The 20,317-nt window shown below is 37.5% G+C and overlaps 1 protein-coding gene across 6 annotated transcripts in view; it reads right to left on the minus strand.

Moving 5' to 3' along the window:
• The window catches only part of mto1 (mitochondrial tRNA translation optimization 1), a 31,099-nt gene extending 17,160 nt beyond the window's left edge, over positions 1-13,939 (minus strand). Inside the window, exons 1-8 of one of the 6 annotated variants that reach the window (XM_077205831.1) lie at positions 13,796-13,939; positions 10,122-10,360; positions 9,839-10,038; positions 8,079-8,196; positions 7,692-7,990; positions 4,968-5,080; positions 4,333-4,523; positions 553-683 (exon numbers count right to left, since the gene is read on the minus strand). In XM_077205831.1, coding sequence (XP_077061946.1) covers positions 553-683; positions 4,333-4,523; positions 4,968-5,080; positions 7,692-7,990; positions 8,079-8,196; positions 9,839-10,038; positions 10,122-10,308 — 1,239 coding nt within the window. In that variant the 5' untranslated portion in view covers positions 10,309-10,360; positions 13,796-13,939. Of the gene's footprint in view, positions 1-552; positions 684-4,332; positions 4,524-4,967; positions 5,081-7,691; positions 7,991-8,078; positions 8,197-9,838; positions 10,039-10,121; positions 10,361-12,324; positions 12,405-12,937 lie in introns of those variants that run through there. The other 5 variants (XM_077205835.1, XM_077205833.1, XM_077205836.1 and 2 more) reach the window with 5 other exon arrangements.
• Between the last annotated feature and the right edge of the window lie 6,378 nt (positions 13,940-20,317).

The following is a 20,317-nucleotide window of genomic DNA, read 5'->3' on the forward strand; positions in this document are numbered from 1 at the left end:
TGGTAGTGTAGAAGCACAAGATGAAATACTTAAAAGGTGAAGTTACTTAGTAACTAGCAACAGCAAATAAAAAAAAAAATTACAAATGGGCTTCTCAAAACACTTCCCACCTGTCATTGGTCAGTCAAACTGATGGTCTGCCCTTAACTACCCCACTGTTTGCATTTGCCAGCCCTGACTCCATTCATGGGAAATGGATATAAGACTAGACCCTCAGTAGGACAGACGCAGGTAATCGCACCCGCTCAGTCGATCTCTGTCTCTCTCACTCGCTATCTGTTTAGGCTTGTTTAGTGCAAATCTGTATAAATCACAATGGAACACAGAGTCTTAAGTAAAAAAGAGCCAGTTGACAGAAAAACATTCTTCACTATTGTTATCTTTAACCGATTTAACATTTAATAAGAATGCATGAACTGTGAAACAAGAAGAGTATCCTTATGAAAAAAATGAAAATGTGAACATCAAGAATTCGCGGTTGCTTGCATTCCTCTGCAGTTGGCTTGTAAGTATCGCGGTATTACAATATTGCAGTTATCACGATATCCCTACCTGTGCAGCTGCCTCCTCATAGCCTGTGGTTCCATTGATCTGCCCAGCCAGGAAGAGACCCTGAGTGCTCTTTACCTGCAGCCACGGGAAGAGTTGTGTTGGACAGACAAAGTCATACTGCACTCCATAACCTGGAGTAAAACATTAAGACAACTTATGAGTTCTCTGTATAGTCCATTGCAGATCAACACTGAACATTACCCATTTAATATTTACCCGCCCCCAACTGCCCCATTGTTTACTTCGTGTTAGTGTCTTAGTGGGCATTTCTTTGACAGAATAATCTGCAAAGCGGCCCAGTGGAGATATTCAAAAATCTTGCAACATGACAGTCCAACGTAACATGATCCAATGTCTGTGTCTCTACAATGTTCCAAATTAATAATCTGAATTAATTAACAAATTAATAATATCCAACCTTACCCAGATACATCCAGTACACTCATGCTAAGCGGTATGTACAATGTAGCAAATCTCAACTGCTTGTTTGTTATATCACCAAAAAAAACTACACGGTATTATCAGAGTCACCCCCCTCCATCCCCCACTCAACTCAGCCCAGCTTACTGACCTCTACATCCCTCCTGCTGCTGAGACCTAACCACAATCTCTCCGCAACCAAACCATACGCGCCAACCCGTTTGACTAAGGCTGTCGAGCCCCACTGGTGCGTTAATATGCAGTTTCAGTGGCAACGGTTCCGTATGGCATACCACCTACCACAAAACACAATATCTGCCCAACCACCCGTCATTCACGCAATATACACAGGAACGTAATGACTGTAAATACTATACAACCTATACAAATAAACCAACAGACTCTTCAAGTTTTCAAGAAATCTACGAAACCGTAGCATGGCGGCCTGTACACAGCCAGCTAGAATATGCCTCATCTACCGCATACTCCCATGGCACTGTTAACTATTAGTTGAACAATGCGTGCTGATCCAGACCACAAACAATATCTGGTCGTAGGTTAGTGGTGGCAATCTCAGGTGGAAAAGTAAGCCGTTGATCAAGATCAGCCAGCATCTTCCAGTCCCTAGCAGCTTCCAGTTGTCCTGGGCGAGAATTGGTGTTAGCACCTTTTCTTGGTGGTTGCTCGCCTGGGCGGAGGAATATTGTCTTCTGCGTGTAATGTTTTGCTAGAACAGGCGGCAACTTATTGGTCATACTACGCTTGCCTTCCAATGCTAAAGCCAAACATCGCAATACTTGGTCATGGCGCCAAGTAAACCGACCCTGGCTAAGAGCCACCTTACATCCTGTCAAAATGTGCCTTAATGTGGCAGGTGATGAACACAAAGGACAAGAGGGATCCTCTCCTACCCAGAGGTTTAGGTTCTGCGGTGATGGGAGAACATCATATGTTGACCTAATAAGGAAACTGATCCTACTCTCTTCCACTGACCAAAGGTCTTGCCATCCCATTTTGCGTTGTTCCACACTCTCCCATCTCATCCACTCTCCCTGCTTGGCCTGGGAAATGGCCTTTATACATCTCATCCTTTCCTCCGGCTTTTGCACCTCGTTGATTACCAGCGTCCTCCTTTGAGCTGGGCCTGCCTTGTGCCATTTAGGAGGAGCTAAACTCAGCCCAAAACCCCCTCTTCCATGCTGTACCTGTCCCACGATATCCCCAATTTATAAACCATATTATCGCACAGCTCTATATATAATGTTGGATATATTATATTCACATACAGACAATGCGCTCATGCAAAACTATATATACTGTCACGACATGTAATCATTTGTCATCATTTGGTGTAGCAACAAAGACTGATGATGACTACGAACAGTTTTCTTAGTGGTTTCTATAAATCATGTAACTCTTGAATTAGAGGTTAACCAGGAAAACCGTAGTGTTTTAGTGGGTGCTTCTCAATTGCCTTGTCCAAATACCCACACTTGCGGTCTTGGCCACTTGAGAGCGTGTGCACGAGACAGGAAGGAAGTGCGCAAGACTGTCCCATATCTTAAAAATGCCAAAGTGCAGTGCTCTTAATGCACACGATCTCGAAAACCCGCTTCGGAGTGGTATTCAAGGTTAAGTGTATCCCATCATGCATTGTGTTCGGGAACTAATGTGCTCAGAAATCGCAAGATGTCGAGGAAAATATTCCAATGTAATTTAAAATAATTAGATGCATATAATTCGGTAATAAAAACAAAGTGTTGCACATTTAATTGTTGCAAAAATGAGTATGGTATGTTTAGGCCTATTTTGTACAACATTTGCAACTGTTTTTAACACTTAATTAGAAGCACCACAGCTTTAAATATTTGTCTTCTGTTAGTTACATAGCGGCTACTGAACAGACATGTGCAAGTTTCATTTAAAATGCAAAGTATTGAAAATACAATATATAAAAGCTCTGTAAACACTTGCATTTTTTGCAAGACTATAAGTGTCCCATCGAGTAATCAAAAGTTCTTGCTTTATCTTTATTATTTATTAATTTCTTAACCAAACTTTTACAACATATGAGCAGATCTATTGAGTGCAGCTGATGACGCAGTGAAGTGTCGCTCGAGTGATCAAGAATATTCAAATAAGCTTTCTTTCGATTCCTCCCTCCTCATTTTCTTTCCTCGAGGAGAGGAAACAAGGATGCGCAAATAAGAATTGAGAAGCAACCATAGATTCTTTCCAGGCGCGTAAATTTTCCCCCCAAACCAGTTCAGCGGAAATTCCGCCCTGCAGCTAAAGACTTCATTGGTCATGAAAATAACTGTACTATTTGCCTACACCAAACACTGATTCCTAAACCTACCCATTCTGTTTCCTTAAGTTTTTCGCCTCAAAGGCTTTGCCTGTAAGTTTGTTACCTTTTTTCAGTGTTTGCATGAATGTATGTGCATATATATATATATATATTTGTAATTCATAAGTTTAAAACCAAACTATTTTACAGCGATGGCAATTCATTAACAACAATAACACAAAGTAGAGCTGAGTGTAGCCCTTTTTGCTATATGTGCTCAGAGAATATTTGTAAACAATGGAAATTCATTTGTATTTATTTTGAGAACAAGATATCTGTAATGTTTGTATGTTTCAGTTTTACAAAAAAAAAGAAAGAGCATAACAGTAAAACCCTCAACTTTACAGCAGCTGTGTTTGCCCTTTTCTGACTCCTGTTGGATATCTGTCAGTGTTGAGTAGACAGAACACGCATCTAGGACAGAATATATAATATAAAGTAAATCTTTGACTTCTTTTTCATCACAGATTGTAACGGTTATTTATCACCCAGCACTTTTTATATAAAGTTGGATATAGAAGTATGCCCAATTTTATTTGCATTCATACATTATACTCTTGTTAGGCGATATATACTATATAACCAGGGTTTACAAAAGTCAGCGTATTAAAGACTCACCTTCATTGACTTTTATTCAAAAAAGCCAACTAGTTCTCACTCCAAGGAGTCCAATAATAATAATGAAAATCATGCCTCAAAATATCATGTCATGATGACAAAATTATATCCCAGCATAAAACTTTATGATGATAAAATTCCCATGCCCATAGCGTCAGTATTTTTATGATGTCTCTGTACCTGGGCCGATAGATAATTGCTAATTTATCTCATTTCAAACCCTGTACATAGCAATCTCAATGGTTTTATTGCTTTTATCGTCGCAAAATGTAAACTGTATTATTGTCCCGCTCAAATTAGCTAAATTTGACTATACAGCATGAAGATAATATAATCATCAACATCATAATTTAAAAAAAAAAAAGTTTGATTTGGCTTGATTATAAATGTACCTGGAGTGCACATTTTTGCACGTTGCAGCCCAGGAATCTCTCTGATGAGGCAGAGCTGCTTTTCAGGGGGCATCGTCATAGACAAGCCCTGAGGGTACATGAGGTCAGAGGTCAGACCCTCTGGTTCCAGCCATACCTGGTGCCGTCGCCCTGGAAACCGAAGCACCTTCGACTCAATGGAGGGGCAGTACCTGTGAGAAATGCTGTCAGATTCAACATTTGATGCAAGCATTTACTCTGAATAATGCCCCATTCTCATCGTGTTAAAATTAGTATAATACGAATACTTAATCAGTATATTAATTCACCATAAATGGTCTAATGACAAAACAGAGCTAAGAAAGTGCACCAGTCAACACTGGCTGAGCTAAAATGGTATATAAACTAATATGTGTGTGGTAATGTACCTAGCTAACTTTGAATGCTGACGCCACTGCCATTTTGCTTTTTATATGTTACAATAATAGGAGAGTGGTAGAGGTATAAGCTTTCATATGATTTGAAGTTTCATTGAATTCATGAGGATGTGAACAGCTTTACTAGTCAGAAATTCATTATTATGGTAATTCAAAAAAAGACGTGACCCCCCCACCTTAAGCCAGTGGAAAGTGTTTGTGTGGGTGTTCAAACATTACCTGGGTCCTTTAGTGTCTTGCTGTATGTGTGAGTTATGGTGGCTGCTCTCTTTCACCACTCTTTCTACCCCAGGAGTGGTGTATGTCAGATAACATGGAAGCTGCTCTTCGGGCTACACAGAAAATTAGCAACATGGCGGTTTACTAATCCAAACTATGATGACAGAGATCAGTACCATATTTTTCAAGGCACATCATATGACAGCTTTGTGTTAGGAACCAAGGGGTTGCAAGGTTGAAAAGCTTTAATTGCCAGGCATTTAGAAGTAGCCATGACAAAGTAAACATTTTCTAACATCATCATTGTTTTTCTAGTTTTCCAGTCTCCCTTTGACAGTTCAGGATAGTCACAACAAGTAGATGAGTTTTGTTCTTGTGGTGCCATTAGCCAATCAGTGTTTCCTAAACGCAATTTCCCTGCAACTCAAGGGCCAAAAACTAACTTTTTGCCACACCTGCCAATGCCCGGTGACTTGGTGATATTTTACAAAAACAGCCAGGTATGATACTCAAATTTTTGTGACCAGTGAAAAATTCACAACTCTCTATTCCAATTTCGATACCACAACTAAAACTACTTCCCTAACTAATATCAATTGAAAACATTATTAAAAAGTAACAATAGTTTCAGGTAGAGAGATTGAATAAAGTAATCAAATGTAAAATAACACTGTTTAGTCTATCACTGTATAAATTAAACAGATTAATCTGCATTCCGTAACTTTTTTGGGTTAAAAATAAATTTTTTAATAATTTTTTTTTTGAGCAAGTACATAACCAGCCAGTGTACAAAACTCTCTGCTTGTCTTAGCTCGATTCAAAAAGGGAAGCTTGTAATAATGTTTTTAATTCCAGTGGTACTGGTGGATTTCCGTGGGAAAAGGAAAACTGGTGGATTTCGTAGTAGGCTACGAGTGTGAGGATGTTGGAGCTGGAGATTTATAGCCTTTTCTCACAGCACTTGATATAAACTTATCAATTTGATGGCAGATCCAGAAAGGTTCAAACAACAATCACCAGTGACAACTGGAGACTCTCCCGCTGTAAAATGCAAAAGACTTCGGATCGGCTACAGAAAAAAAGAGACTGCAACCGGCCCATGCTAAAACAAGGATAATATCGGAAGGGCATTAAATGTAGTCATGCAATGCTGATGTTGTTAACATTAACAATTTGAGAACAAAGTATAATTTGCAAGGTTTGACGTGATATGATAAGCGATCGTTAGATTTAATCAGGGCGATTTACTGCAATGCATTTTCCCCTTAGTTGGGTCAGAACAAAAGTGGATGTTACTTTTTCAGAGGACATTTCCCAGTGAAAATTCTTATGTTGGTCATACTTCCAAAAAGTATAATCTGTGATTGCGAATGACAGTATCCACACCAACTGACAGCCGCACTGACTGACTGAAGTTATTCAGTCATTCAGATTTAGAATGACAGATTTGGTGAGTAAATGGGGTGAAGTATTTCCTTAATTCTTTAAATGATTAGCTAAAGCCGTGTTTCCACCGAAATTACCATGAACTTTTTTTCCCCAGTCCTGTTTCTGTCTTTCCACCGTGGTCTAAAGTACTGTGAAGATTAGGCAAATAGCCTGAACCACGTCATCGGTCCATCAGTCATATTTTAAAACTCCATTGTTGATTCGAATAGCAAACAACTGTTACTGCACGCACTGCAACAGATTTTAAAAAATGGTGGTTGAAATAAAATGCTGCAAGTCAACCAATCAAAATGCGGCATGAACTCAACCAATCAGCATGTTCAGCACCCAAGTCCCACCCCTGAAATTTCCTGAAATTTGAAAAAGTACTACCTCACAAGCAAGGACTTTCGGAGGGGGAAATATTTACCCGGAACTTTATTTAGACCCTGGTTCCACCCAAAAGTCCCTAGTCCCTGGGGAAAGTTCCTGCGGTGAAAACGCTGCTTAAAGGAGTAGTTCACATTAAAAATAAAATAAGCCCATGATTTACTCATCCTCAAGCCATCCTAGGTGTATATGACTTTCTTCTTCAGACAAATACAATCGAAGAGATATTAATAAATGTCCTGGCTCTTCCGAGCTGCAACCAACAGATTGATGCTCAAAAAATTTGAGAAGCTCATCCATCCATCATAAACTAACTCCACACGGCTCCGGGGGTTAATAAAGGCCTTCTGAAGCAAAACGATGAGTTTGTGTAAGAAAAATATTCATATTTAACACGTTACAAAGTAAAATTCTAGCTTCCGGCCAAACGAACATGCGCAATTTATGACGTGGGAAGTGGCGTAGTGCGTCATGGCGTAACGTAAATATCAGCAGTACGTCGCATTACTCGAATAAGTTGCGCTTTACACTTAAGTCAAATCTGTATGTTCGTTTGGCTGGAAGCTAGTTATTTTACTTTATAAAGTTTTAAATATTAATATTTTTCTTACACAAACTCATCGTTTTGCTTCAGAAGCCCTTTATTAACCCCCCGGAGCCTGTGGAGTTCCTTTATGATGGATGGAAGGCTTCAATCTGTTGGTTGCACTCCACTGCCATTACAAAGCTTGGAAGAGCCAGGACATTTATTAATATAACTCTGATTGTATTCGTCTGAAAGAAGAGTCATATACACCTAGGATGGCTTGAGGGAGAGTTAATCATACACCTAGGATGGCTTGAGGGTAATTTTCATTTTAAAGTGAACTACACCTTTAAGTATAGAATATGAATGGTAATTCATACCTTGCAGTGTGTGTGGGTATTCATGAAGCTGAATGGAGTGGGACTTGGGTCAGGCAAACGAATAAGGGTGAGGGAGAAGTCGATCGTATCCTTGATGATACGGGGAGGAGTACCAGTCCTCAGCCGGCCAACCTTTAACCCCAAAACTTCTTTCAAGGTATGAGAGAGACCCGCACAGGAAGGCGGATCAGCCATTCGGCCCCCTGGAGAAGTGTTCTGGCCGATGAAGAGAGCAGCAGACAGGAAGGTGCCAGTGGTCAGTACCACAGAGCGGGAATGGATTTCACCACCTTCATGAGCTGCCACAGACAACATTTGGTCAAAACATGAATCTGTCACTCTGTTATTAGCAAGAGTTGAGTGTGTTGAGTACGTGATGTTTCTCACCCAAGCGTATTCCGTGAACTTTATGTCTTCCTGGTTTCTCTGGATCGGCCGTAGTCAATAGAAGGTCCTGCACAGAGCCCTCTAGGATGGTCACTCTTGGTGTAGATAAAAGCTCTGACTGAAAAACAGAAGGTCAAGATGGTGTTACTATGAAACCCATAGAAATCTATACGTAGATTTTCTTTGGTGGCTGTTCCTATAAGCCAATATCATGGCTGTACCCACCATTGAGGTCTTCCGGTCCTTTTAACCAAGATAACCAAGTTTATCATGAGCTGCCTCAGCAGTCTACTAGTGCTCGTCAATGACGAAATGTTTAAGATAACCAATCAAAGTAGTCTTTACTGTTCACAAAGGCTGCTGATTGCGAGATAAGATGCAAGGAGCTAAACTAAACATTTAATATTTAATTGTTTCTTAAGAAAATAATGTTAAATGACTGATAGAAACAATCAGGAATAGAAACTAATAAACTTGTCTAATTTATCTATTTTGAATTGTTTTAGTTCAATCGTGGCCACGTTGAACTAATTCATGCCCTCATTACAATGGAAGTGAATCAATCAAAACTAACTTTAGCTGGACAATAACTTTATTCTAGAGCTGCTGTAAAGCCAAAACAATCTCTGTTACTTTAATTTCCTATTATCACTGTAAAGCTCCTTTGAAACAATCTATATTGTTAAAAGCGCTATATAAATTAAAGTGACTTGATTTGTTTTGATTTAACTAAAACAAGGGAACGAATTATTACAACGTGGCCACGATTTAGTCAAACGAGGGAATTCATTATGATATTGTATGCATGCACAATTTAATTGAAACGAGGGAACGATTTAGTAAAACGTACGGGCATATTAGTAAGTCAAGGGAACTAATTGTTAATTCGTGGCCACGATGTACTTCCCCCCCCCCCCCATGTCATGTGCTGGACTCCATAGTTTTCAACATATTAGGCATAATAATATTAATGTATGTGCTTATATTGAGAATTATTTTCTTAGACAAGTGAATTTACTGAAGGCTACCAGGAAAGCTAGGTCCTAAGTTTAAGAAAATAATTCTTAAAACGTATACAAATAAATATCAGTTGATTAAATGTTTGCTTTCTTCAGTCAGGCCAAGTCAAGTCCCCTTCATTTATATAGCACTTTTTACAATATAGATTGTTTCAAAGCAGCTTTACAGTGATAACATGAAATTGATGGAACAGAGATTGTTTTGGCGGTACAGCAGCTCTAGAAGGAAGTCATTGTCCAGTTTAAGTAAGTTTTTGATTGATTTATTTTTCCGTTGTAGAAATCATTAGTTATTGAATTAGGGATCGCTTACACAACACCGTTTTCAACTGAAAACAGAAAACTTTTAATGGGTTCTGGCCATTCATTTACACGACAATGGCGTTTTGGTGGCCTGAGAACGCAAACTCTGAAATAGGGATCAAAGTGAAAGTTTTTGAAAACAATACCATTATCATCTCTGTGTAAACTTCAAAAACGTGAATCTGTGAAAACGGTGACGGCATGCACATGCATATTGCATCTGTTTACCATATTTACTGTGCTCTGAGACTTAAGAGAAATGATTGCTTTATATGATAAACAGATTTAATTTTAGAAGACATGGATTAAACTGCTCGATTACTTTTACAATATCTTTATAAATGTTTTGTAGTTTGAAAGTTTGGTTGCATGAGTTTCAATAGATGGACAAAACTCAACTAATTATTATTTCCTTTAGTAATGCTGACAGAATGGAACCTGTATAAAGTCTTTATAGCATTGGCGGTCGAGCTGGGTTCTGGGGCCCCACACTGCAGGCCCCTTACTGCGGTTAAGAATAGAGAAATGAACTCCGGCCCAGTCTCCAGCCCGTCCCATCACACCATCCAGAGCGTCAATCTCCTTCACCAGATGACCTTTCCCGACACCCCCCAGTGATGGGTTACACGAGAGCGCCCCTACAAGACAAATAGAGAACTGTGTTTAGAGGTTGTTCTGATTAACATCTAAATAAGGTGCTATAGTAAACCTTTCAACTCACCGATAGTTTGGAATTTCTGTGTGATGAGAAGCGTCGTTGCTCCAACTCTGCTAGCGGCCGCCACTGCTTCGGTTCCAGCATGACCGCCACCCACCACGATGACATCATAATGTTGAGTGTGAATATCAGAGGCCTGAATGGGGCAGGTGGAGAGAGCCTTTGGAAAGCGCAATCTTCTTACCAACATGTGCGATGATTGTCAAGCTGGAACACTGCCTCGGATGGCAAGGATTTTCGATCTGTGATCAAAAAGGGAGGTTACATGCAGTTTAAAAAGCTGCTTTAGTAATCAATATGCTTACATCTGTCTACAAAAGCAGCATAGAACACTTTCCAGCTGAAATATTAAATGATTGGTTATTTTAAACAGCAAATCTAATCTCTATCATAAATGTTGCATCTGCTGCATTATTCTGCAAAAAAATGTTTATGGAAAAAGCAACCAGACAGTGCAAACATGATGTCAGCAACTCAGCGTCAACACAACTCAGCGTCGCGCCTGCCACAAGATCTCCGTATAATCCGATTAACATGCTGAAGGGAAAGGCAGACAAAGATTCTTCACTACATCAATTTGTTTGTTTTATAGGCCTCTCTATTTTTATTTGATTTTTTTGCAAACTATTGCTGTTGTGGTAAATTATAGTTACTAAATGTGATCGACATTCTGATGTAGGCCCATGTAGAAATTACATATCTGTGTCAACCAATTAGGCTAATGAATGTAATGCTCTCATCTGTCGCATAAGATGTTTGTGTGGAAAAACTGGCAAAATAACAACTGGCAAGTGCAAAATATTGCTGTGTCCTCTTATTTTATTATTTTCGATTCATCCTTAAAATGGTTTTTGAACGGCCTCAGGTAGAGTAACATATGTAGGGATGATTGGTAAAACCCATGCACTTAGGGCGAGTAATGATGATTATTAACATTTAAATTTTTTTGAATTAGATTTTCTTGAATATTGACCTATTGCCTATTGACCTGTGTACCATTCTGGCTCCCGCTGGCTACAGGGATATGCGCTGTATTTTGTTTTAAAAAAACACCTTACATATTGCGTAAGGTCACAAGGCAGGCGCATATAACAGTGACGGATCCCATGGCAGGGGCATATAACTAGGGTGAGCACCGGTCCCGCTTTGCATTGTACCGCACAGCATTTTCACCCCTGTCCCGCATGTCGCATATTGAGAAAATGTCCCGGATTTTCATCAGTCTGTTGGTTTTTAATTATCATATTAAGAAAACATGCATGCGTTCTTTTGCCTTTTTAAGAAAGCATTTTATTTATTCTTTTTGCGGCGTAGTTTTTCACCTATATTTAACAGCGCTTCGTCAGAAGTACAAATCAGCCGTTATTAAAATCCTATCCAGTGGTTGAAAGGACAGGAGTAAAAACGGCCACTAATGAGTTGTGACGGCTCTCAATCAAAATGTGGAGCGGTGATTCGTTCCATGTGTTCTGTCAGAAAACAAATGGACAATTCGGTAAATTCAATTTATCAGAATTTATCAACTTGTTGCCTGCTGTGGTTGTTTTAATTCACATCCTTTCTAAAAAATAAGTTTTTGGTTTAATATATTAATATATAAGACTGTCAATGATCTAATTTCATGTTGTTTTATTAGGTATTGTACATAGGTATATTTATTAGGTATATTGTTCATTATTTATTTTGTTGGATTTTAGTTGGACTTGGTCAGAATTGTTTCAAAAATAGTGATCTGCATGATGCCTGCTGCCTTTGGGCTCAGTGGTGTTGCATGTCATGTAAAATAAAGACATGTTATGTTACATTGTGATGTAATGGTGTTTTCTGGAAGGGACTAAAGAATGTAGAATTTTTATCAGCTGAAAGGCAGAATACAAATGTTTTTATTACGTTAGATAAAGTGTCCCACATTGTCCCACACAAACTTATAATCGTCCCACATTTGGTTGGTTTGATGGTGGTGGTCACCCTACATAACAGTGACGGATCCCGTGGCAGCTGGCCCTAGCGGTGACGGGTTAAGTGACAGGTTGAGCGGCAGCTGCCCCTGCCACGCAAAGGTTTTACTCCCTGTGGTGACAGGACGCGACAGAGAGCAACTGTTAAAGATACAATTGTATGAAGTGATAATATGTCCCAAACCTTGTCTACTCTTTTACTACACACTCAAAAGTATCTAGTTTTTCTTCACAAAAAGAGTACATACTTTTAGGGCGTAGTATAAGTAGGCGAATTCAGACGCAGCATTAGACTCTCTGTTTAGCTGACCCATAGAACAAACAGAACAAGCCCTGAAAATTGATAAATACATCATACAGACACTATATTTAATGGTAATAGATGATTAGTTAATTGTATCTCTGATAGATTTTACTTTCAATAAAACATTTGCAATGGGTTTGTAAAAGCTGTTTTATGCATGTTTGGCTTGGCATGGCATATTGGGGGGGGGGGGGGGGGGGGGGGTGTCTATATATTATTCAAAGTCTAATATATAGACCTCAGAATTACCAAAAAATATTCTTTTAATATCTAAAAAACCGAAGCAGCACAAACGAATTTTTACGGCACAAACGATTGAGACTTTTTTGCGTTGGGTCGGGGGCCCACTTCACGCAAGTGGGCATGTTTTCTGGAAATACGCGCTGCAAGGAATAAGAATAATATGTAAAGTAACGTTAACATACAGTGGTATGTCCATTCGTTACCGCATTCTACTCTGAGCTTGCAGGAAAAAGCTTTCCTGTTTATTACCGTAAAGCTGCTTTGAAACTCTATATCTATAAAGGGCTAAATAAAGGTGACTTGACTTAAATTACCGTGAATGCGTGCCGTGAATAAACGTTTGACGCTGCCCCATCTTTTATTTTTCTTCTTCTATTTTTATGGCGGGCTGATGTCATGAGCATTCTCAGTTTCTCACCACTGCTCCTGATGTAAGGTCTTTGTCGTTACAGTGAACAACATCCTCTCGGTGATCAGATCAGGAAGCAGGCAGTCATGTCTTCTTCGGCTGCTTTCCAATCCACTTTTAGACATGCACTTGCAAACTTCCCTAAGCATTCCCCTCGGGGGAATTCCTGCAGCCATTTTAAAGTGCGTTCCACTTCGTGAAGTGGACGAGGGAAGTTTATATGGACAGACCCTCGCTCCATCGATTTTGACCGAGGGAGAGAGTCTACTTCATATGTACACTTCAGGCAGTTCCATATACCACAATGCAACACGATTGTGAGATCACCGCAGATCTCGTCTAATCATCACCACAAAAAACAACTCTATGATATATAATATATATAACAACCCAAACACACCTACATTTGGATGCTGCATTAAACAAATTCTTAAAGGGAAAAAAATTGTAAGTAATAAAAAAACTCCATAGCTGATTCCAAGTGATCAAAGGGCTTAGGACCATAGACATCATATACAGTAGATAGACGCCCTATTGACCGCTACTATCTTAAACCGGTCACCCGCTCCGCTCAGTATAATCTGTTTGGCAGGTGCAATGAGCTGCCAGCGCATTTAATTAATCATATCTCACTGAATACCGAACTGATTTTCACGCTTTTTTTTTTTTTGCTGCAAAGGTCATACATGTAGCTACGATACAGGACACATTGAATATTTTATTCACAAAATACAACCAATAGTACGGTAATGTTAAATCTTACTTGTGAAAGTAATCCCCGAGTGATGGTCCGCCGATTTGAGCAGGAATATGCTTCACAGTGCTCTGGCATCTACTGCTGCTATGAAACGCAAATCTTCTTCTTCTTGTTGCTATTTTACGGCGGTTGGCATCCAACTTATTGGATGCATTTCCGGTGCATTTCCGCCACCTTCTGCTCCGGAGTCTGGAACAGTTTACAGACTAAATCCCCTCCCCCACTCATACACACACCTCATCCCAATCATTCTGCACAATCAATAAGAATTATTATTATTATTATTATTATAATGACAAACAACAATAATTATACTATTATTATACTATATTATACTATAAGAATTCTAGTTTGAACCCTATCACTAATAACCCTTTTAATGTGATGTTCTGAACTCCCTTCTCCCTCAGCTTATTCCTCTCATCTCTCTCTGTGCTCCATACCTACTACATCTCAAATTAATATGCTCTACAGACTCCTCTTCCTGGCATCCATCACACAGTCCAGTATTATGTGTCCCTATTAACTTAAGCGTTTTATTTAACAAACAATGACCCAATCTTAACCTAGAGATCACAATTCCTTCTCTCCTATTTCCACTTCCAACCCTTGTATCTTTAACTTCCCTTTGAATTTAATATAAGTGTCTCTCTTTCCCCTCTCTATCCCACCTTTCTTACACATTTTTGATTTATTTTCTCCCATATCACACTTTTAAAGGCACACTATGCAGGAATTCCGTTTTTGTCAACCAGCGACCCCTAGAGTCGCTGTGGAATACTTGCACTGTCGTAAATCATTACAAAATGCCAGATGACATCAATAAAGTTAAATGTAAGTCGCATTATTTCATAACATTCGCCATTATGATGTCATTAGACATGATGATTATTGCAATTTATCATAATAGTTTGCAAATTGTGCTCGTTTACACTATTTACAACCTCTAGGCTTAACTTTATTTGTGTCCTGATAATTATGTGAGATATTGACAACTGTTCTCATGATAATTTCATTATAAATTATTGGACTGGTCTAATTATCAACAATGGATGAATGAACAGCATCGTAAAAATGACATACTACAAGCAAGCGCAACAACATACAATATAGAACGCAAACAAGTTTACAAATAAGATATTTACTTACTAGTCCATCAACAAGATCGCCAGGTCAACATTGCGGTTGCATCCAGTGCTGCTTTTTAGCTCGCGCCAACGAGTGAAAGCCCGACCGAGTGGGACTCTTGTCCGGTTCCTCACGCAGTCAGATTCTCTTTTCCTTTTCCTAGTCTCTTCCGACCGCGTTTTCTTTACTTTTTCCATCTTCGACTCGAGTATCACGTCTGAAATGCGCGCAAGAGTCTCCGTGTTTTTGTTTTTGTTTTTATTATTCAATGCCACAAGAACAAGAGGTTTTACATATCCACAGTATCACATTAACATTTGCTGCCAGGAAATAATAATAATAAAAAAAGTTTAAAAAAAAGTTTTTCATAAAATCCGGTACTTTCAAAGCATTACATGTTTTCATTGCTTTTTTGTTTTTAGTTTGTTCCAAAAGATGTACATATAATTTGAAGTCATTTATAAAATGTGAAAATTTGGTTTACCTTGAACCAACTTCTTTTTATGTATATGATATTTTCCTAATAAAACAAATAACTGTATAATATGTTGTTCTTTACATTCCAAATTGTCATTCTGAGAATAAAAAAGCACATCAAAAACACAAATTTCCATCATACACTTCAGTTTTCTATTAATAAAGATTTCTAAATCTTTCCAAAATAGTCTTGAGTAAATACAATGAAAAAACAGAAGCAAAAATCGTTTATTTTATATGAAATGCTTAGCAGGATAAATTCTGTGAAGTATTTTGTAAGACACTTCCTTAATTTTGTTATTAACACAAAACTTGTTTGGTATTTTCCATGCTTTAACCCAAGAGATATAAGCCAAATAAAGAAGACCAAAATAATCTTGCTGCAGGAAAAGACACAGAACCAAGAGCCTTCCTTATAAACTTATTGCTACATTTTTGTTTTAAAACATCAACATTATCAATGAAAATTTTACCACAAAGATTGTCCATATTGATTCCCACTGAATCAGCGTTTTTTAACCCTTTGATGCACAACATGGGTCTAAATAGACCCGACTGAGTTTTAATTTTCTGTATCTTTGCAAGAAATTAATTTCATCATTCAGTATTCCAGGTATTCCTCAATGAACTTGTTTTTGATCATCACAAATCCTTATTTTTATTTTTACTTTCTTACTTTTTGAATAAAAATAGTTTTTGTATCGCAACCCTTCTAATGCGCAACATGGGTCTAAAAAGACCCGTATTCATTTCCTATGTTATTTCAGTGATGGCTGAGTGTTTTCTTTGCTGAATCTTTAAAATATATGTATTTTATCATTTGTTATTCCAGGTATTCATTAAATATCTTGTTTTTGATTTCCACAAATAATTATGTTTATGTTTCCTTTCTTACTTTATAAACAAACACAGTTTTTGTATTTCTACATCAATTTTACATACATGGGTCTAAAATGACCCGTATTCATTTCCTATGTTATTTCAGTCATGGCTGAGTGTTTCTTTGCTGAATCTTTAAAATATATGTATTTTATCATTTTTTATTCCAGATATTCATTAAATATTTATATTTATGTTTCCTTTCTTACTTTATATACAAACACAGTTTTTGTATTTCTACATCAATGTTACATACATGGGTCAAAAATGCAAGTAGGAACATATTTACTGTATAAATACTATTACTATAGTATTACATAATACTATTCACCTGCCACACATTTCACAACTCAACACAGCTGCTTTTGTATATTTGATGCAAGTCTTATTTTATTTTAACCACAGAAACTATTTGATAATTTGTAAAAGATAACTGGACATAATATTTGAATATTAGGCTATGGTTACCTTGACCATGAAATCCTAGTGAGAAATTACTTATGAGAAAGAGAAACATATCCAATACTATTAGCTAGCTAGCTGTTGACATATTCTATTCTAGCTAGCTAATGTTAGCTACACTAAAAAAAGATTTTAAAGGGGAACTCAGCAACTCTAGCTATTTCTTCGCTGATTTTCACTTTTGTTGTCGCATGTTTTCTCAACGAGCTCCCCCTACAGCTGTAGGACATATATTTCACAACAATGTTGTAAAAAAAACTCACTTGCGGCACCCTCCTCCCCCTTTCTACCGCTGCTCATGTGCATTTGTTATTATCGGAGCCGGCCAACTTTATCGTGTGGAGCTATGTCTACCGAGGTGTGTAATACATCATACACATTGAGGGCGGCGTGTGGGTTTATGTCGAATTGCCATAAAGCAGTTTGTGTTTCACGCTCGTTCTCGCTTCTCACGAGACTTCCTTTTTCCAACTTACTGGGACGTTAGTCCCCATGTTGCAAGGTTGGTTTTCTGCCTAGGAACGTTGGGGGGAGCAGGGAAAAACACCATTCTCACCAGAACAGGTTATTTAACCATCCAAATGATTTCTAAACGGTTTTATTAAGTTGAAATAGTTGCCGACTGCCCCTTTAAAGCTTATTTACATGTAATAGGCCTAAATGTTCTATTAAGAACCGTATAGTTGAATAAGCTTGAATAAGCCATTATGCTGAAATGGTTCGATGTGTTAAGAGTTTAGGGTCCTTTTTCCCCCGCCTTTTTGATTTTAAAATCTGTAACAGTCAAAGCCACCTGAAATAACATAGGAAATGAATACGGTCATTTAAGACCCGTGTATGCAAAATTGATGTAGAAATACAAAAAACTGTGTTTGTTTATAAAGTAAGAAAGGAAACATAAACATAATGATTTGTGGAAATCAAAAACAAAGATATTTAATGAATACCTGGAATAACAAATAATAAAATACACATATTTTAAAGATTCAGCAAAGAAACACTCAGCCATGATTGAAATAACATAGGAAATGAATACGGGTCATTTTAGACCCGTGTATGTAAAATTGATGTAGAAATACAAAAACTGTGTTTGTTTATAAAGTAAGAAAGGAAACATAAACATAATGATTAGTGGAAATCAAAAACAAAATATTTAATAAATACCTGGAATAACAAATGATAAAATACATATATTTTAAAGATTCAGCAAAGAAACATTCAGCCATGACTGAAATAATATAGGAAATGAATACGGGTCTTTTTAGACCCATGTTGCGCATCAAAGGGTTAAGAGTAACATCACGCTCTTTGGAATCACATCAAGATGTAACAGACGTACCAGGTTCAATCAGCAGCCAATCACAAAGAGCACCATCTCCAGAGTACTGACCATGCACACCTGATTCCAATCTAGTCATTCATCAACTACAGCATTTAAGCACTCACCTCAAGTTTTATTATTGTCTGGTCTCATTTTGAGTAAGGACTTCTCTCCTGTGTTACAGCCGATTGCTCTGAAGCTATTCCACTTACCTACGTTCCTGGTCTCCTGCATCTCCTCAGTCATCTCCTGGTGTATGCCCTGGTGCTTCTGTGTCTGCCAATGTTATCCGGACCAAACCCAAGTGTATGCTCTTCACTTCCACTCCATCCTCCATTCTCCTGCTTCCCGTCTGTTAAGGATTACTCTTCCATCTTCACCCTTCTCTCCATTTGCCATCAGTATTCCAATAAATCTCAATACATATCACTCTCATCATCTGTCTGTGTCATTCCGTAACACAAGAACAATAGCAAACTCTCTTGGTTTTACTGGTAATTTAAATTTTTGCCGAAATTCAGAATATACAAATACCCATTTGAATTTACCAATTGTCTTACTAATACAATCCCTTCATTGAACCAAGTATGATAGAATAGTGATTTGTTTTTAAATAGTATGTCTTTGTTATTCCATATGAAATAGTTGTGTGGTGAAAAATTGTGCTTATATACCAATTTCCATGCTAGCACGGCTTGTCCGTGAAAACTGGCCAATTTTACAGGAATTTGTCAGCAGAAAAATTACATTTCAACAAAAAATCCATGCTACCAAGAGTATTAAATATATAATAGGAAATACTTTCCAAAGACTTTCTCTATTCTTCAAAAACTCTATCAACCATTTAATTTTGAAAGTGTCATTAATCTAAGACCTCAAGTCCCCCTTGCTCTTTGGTGTTACACATTACCTCCTTTTTTAAATAATGCGGCTTTTTCCTCCATAGAAAGTCATAAAGTATCTTATTTAAGTCCTTAATCACCTTAGGAGGCACACCTAATGATAAACAAGTAAATACTTATCTAGATATACCTTCCGCCTTTGACAATAATACCCTCCCAATTATTGATATATCCCTCATTAACCACCAATTAATTTGTTTTGTTCTCTTAATAATTTGTTCAAAATTTAACTGACTCCTCTGTTTTTCATTTTTTACAAATTACTACACCTAGATATGTTAATTGGTTTTTAACTGGGATGTTCTCTATTTCTGTAGTTGCAATCTTTAAGGAGAAACAATACAGATTTATCACAATTCATTTTAAGGCCTGATACAGCCATGAATGCCTCAATACATCTAATTATTTTTGACACCTCAAATTTGTTTTTCAAAAAAAATTGCAGTGTCATCAGCAAATTGGCTAAGTTTAAATTCTAAACCTAAAGCTGTGATACCATTATACTGATTACTTTTTACATGCATTGCCAAAACCTGGGTGACTAACAAAAATAAAGAGGGAGAGAGGGAGCATCCTTGCCTAATGCCACGGTGAATATCAAACCTTTGTGAAGTACCAAATGCAAGTTTGACAGAACTATTAGAGCCATTGTACAATGTTTGAACTGCTTTCAAAAATACATCTCCAAAACCTAACAATTTAATAACTTTGAAAATAAAATTGTGATTCACCGTATCAAATGCTTTATAAAAATCAATAAACAAAATAGAACTATCATTTTCAATGAATTGATTATAATCTATCATATCTAAGACTAGTCTAATATTATTCCTGGTTACACTTTATTTCGATAGTCACTTTAGACATTCTACTAACTATAAGTAACTTTTCAACTACATGTCAACTGTCATTAGAGTATTAGTAGACTGTAGTAGACTGTCAGTAGACTGGTAGGTTATGGTTAGGTGTTAGGGTTCGGGTTAGGAGAACAAGTTGACTTGTAGTTGCTAAGTTACTTATTATAGTCAGTATAATATCTGTTGGGGGACCAACAAAATAAAGTGTTAACAGATATTAAGCAGACACTCTACTAATACTCTAATGACAGTTAGTTGACATGTAGCTGCAAAGTTACTTATAGTTAGTAGAATGTCTAAAGTGGACTATCGAAATAAAGTGTTATCTTATTCCTAATATGACGGCCTTGCATAAAACCAAACTGTTCCATATCAATTATTGTATCTAAACCTTGTTTCATTCTTCTAGAAAAAATCATTGCAAACAATTTACTGTCATTATTGAGCAAGCTAATAGGCTTAGCTCCAGATCCAGTTTTCAATGAATAATTTGTTCTTGTTA

The sequence above is a fragment of the Siphateles boraxobius genome, unplaced genomic scaffold (assembly GCF_051911475.1).
Source record: "Siphateles boraxobius isolate OS27281-9 unplaced genomic scaffold, OSU_SipBor_1 55, whole genome shotgun sequence".
Classification (NCBI taxonomy): Eukaryota; Metazoa; Chordata; class Actinopteri; order Cypriniformes; family Leuciscidae; genus Siphateles; species Siphateles boraxobius.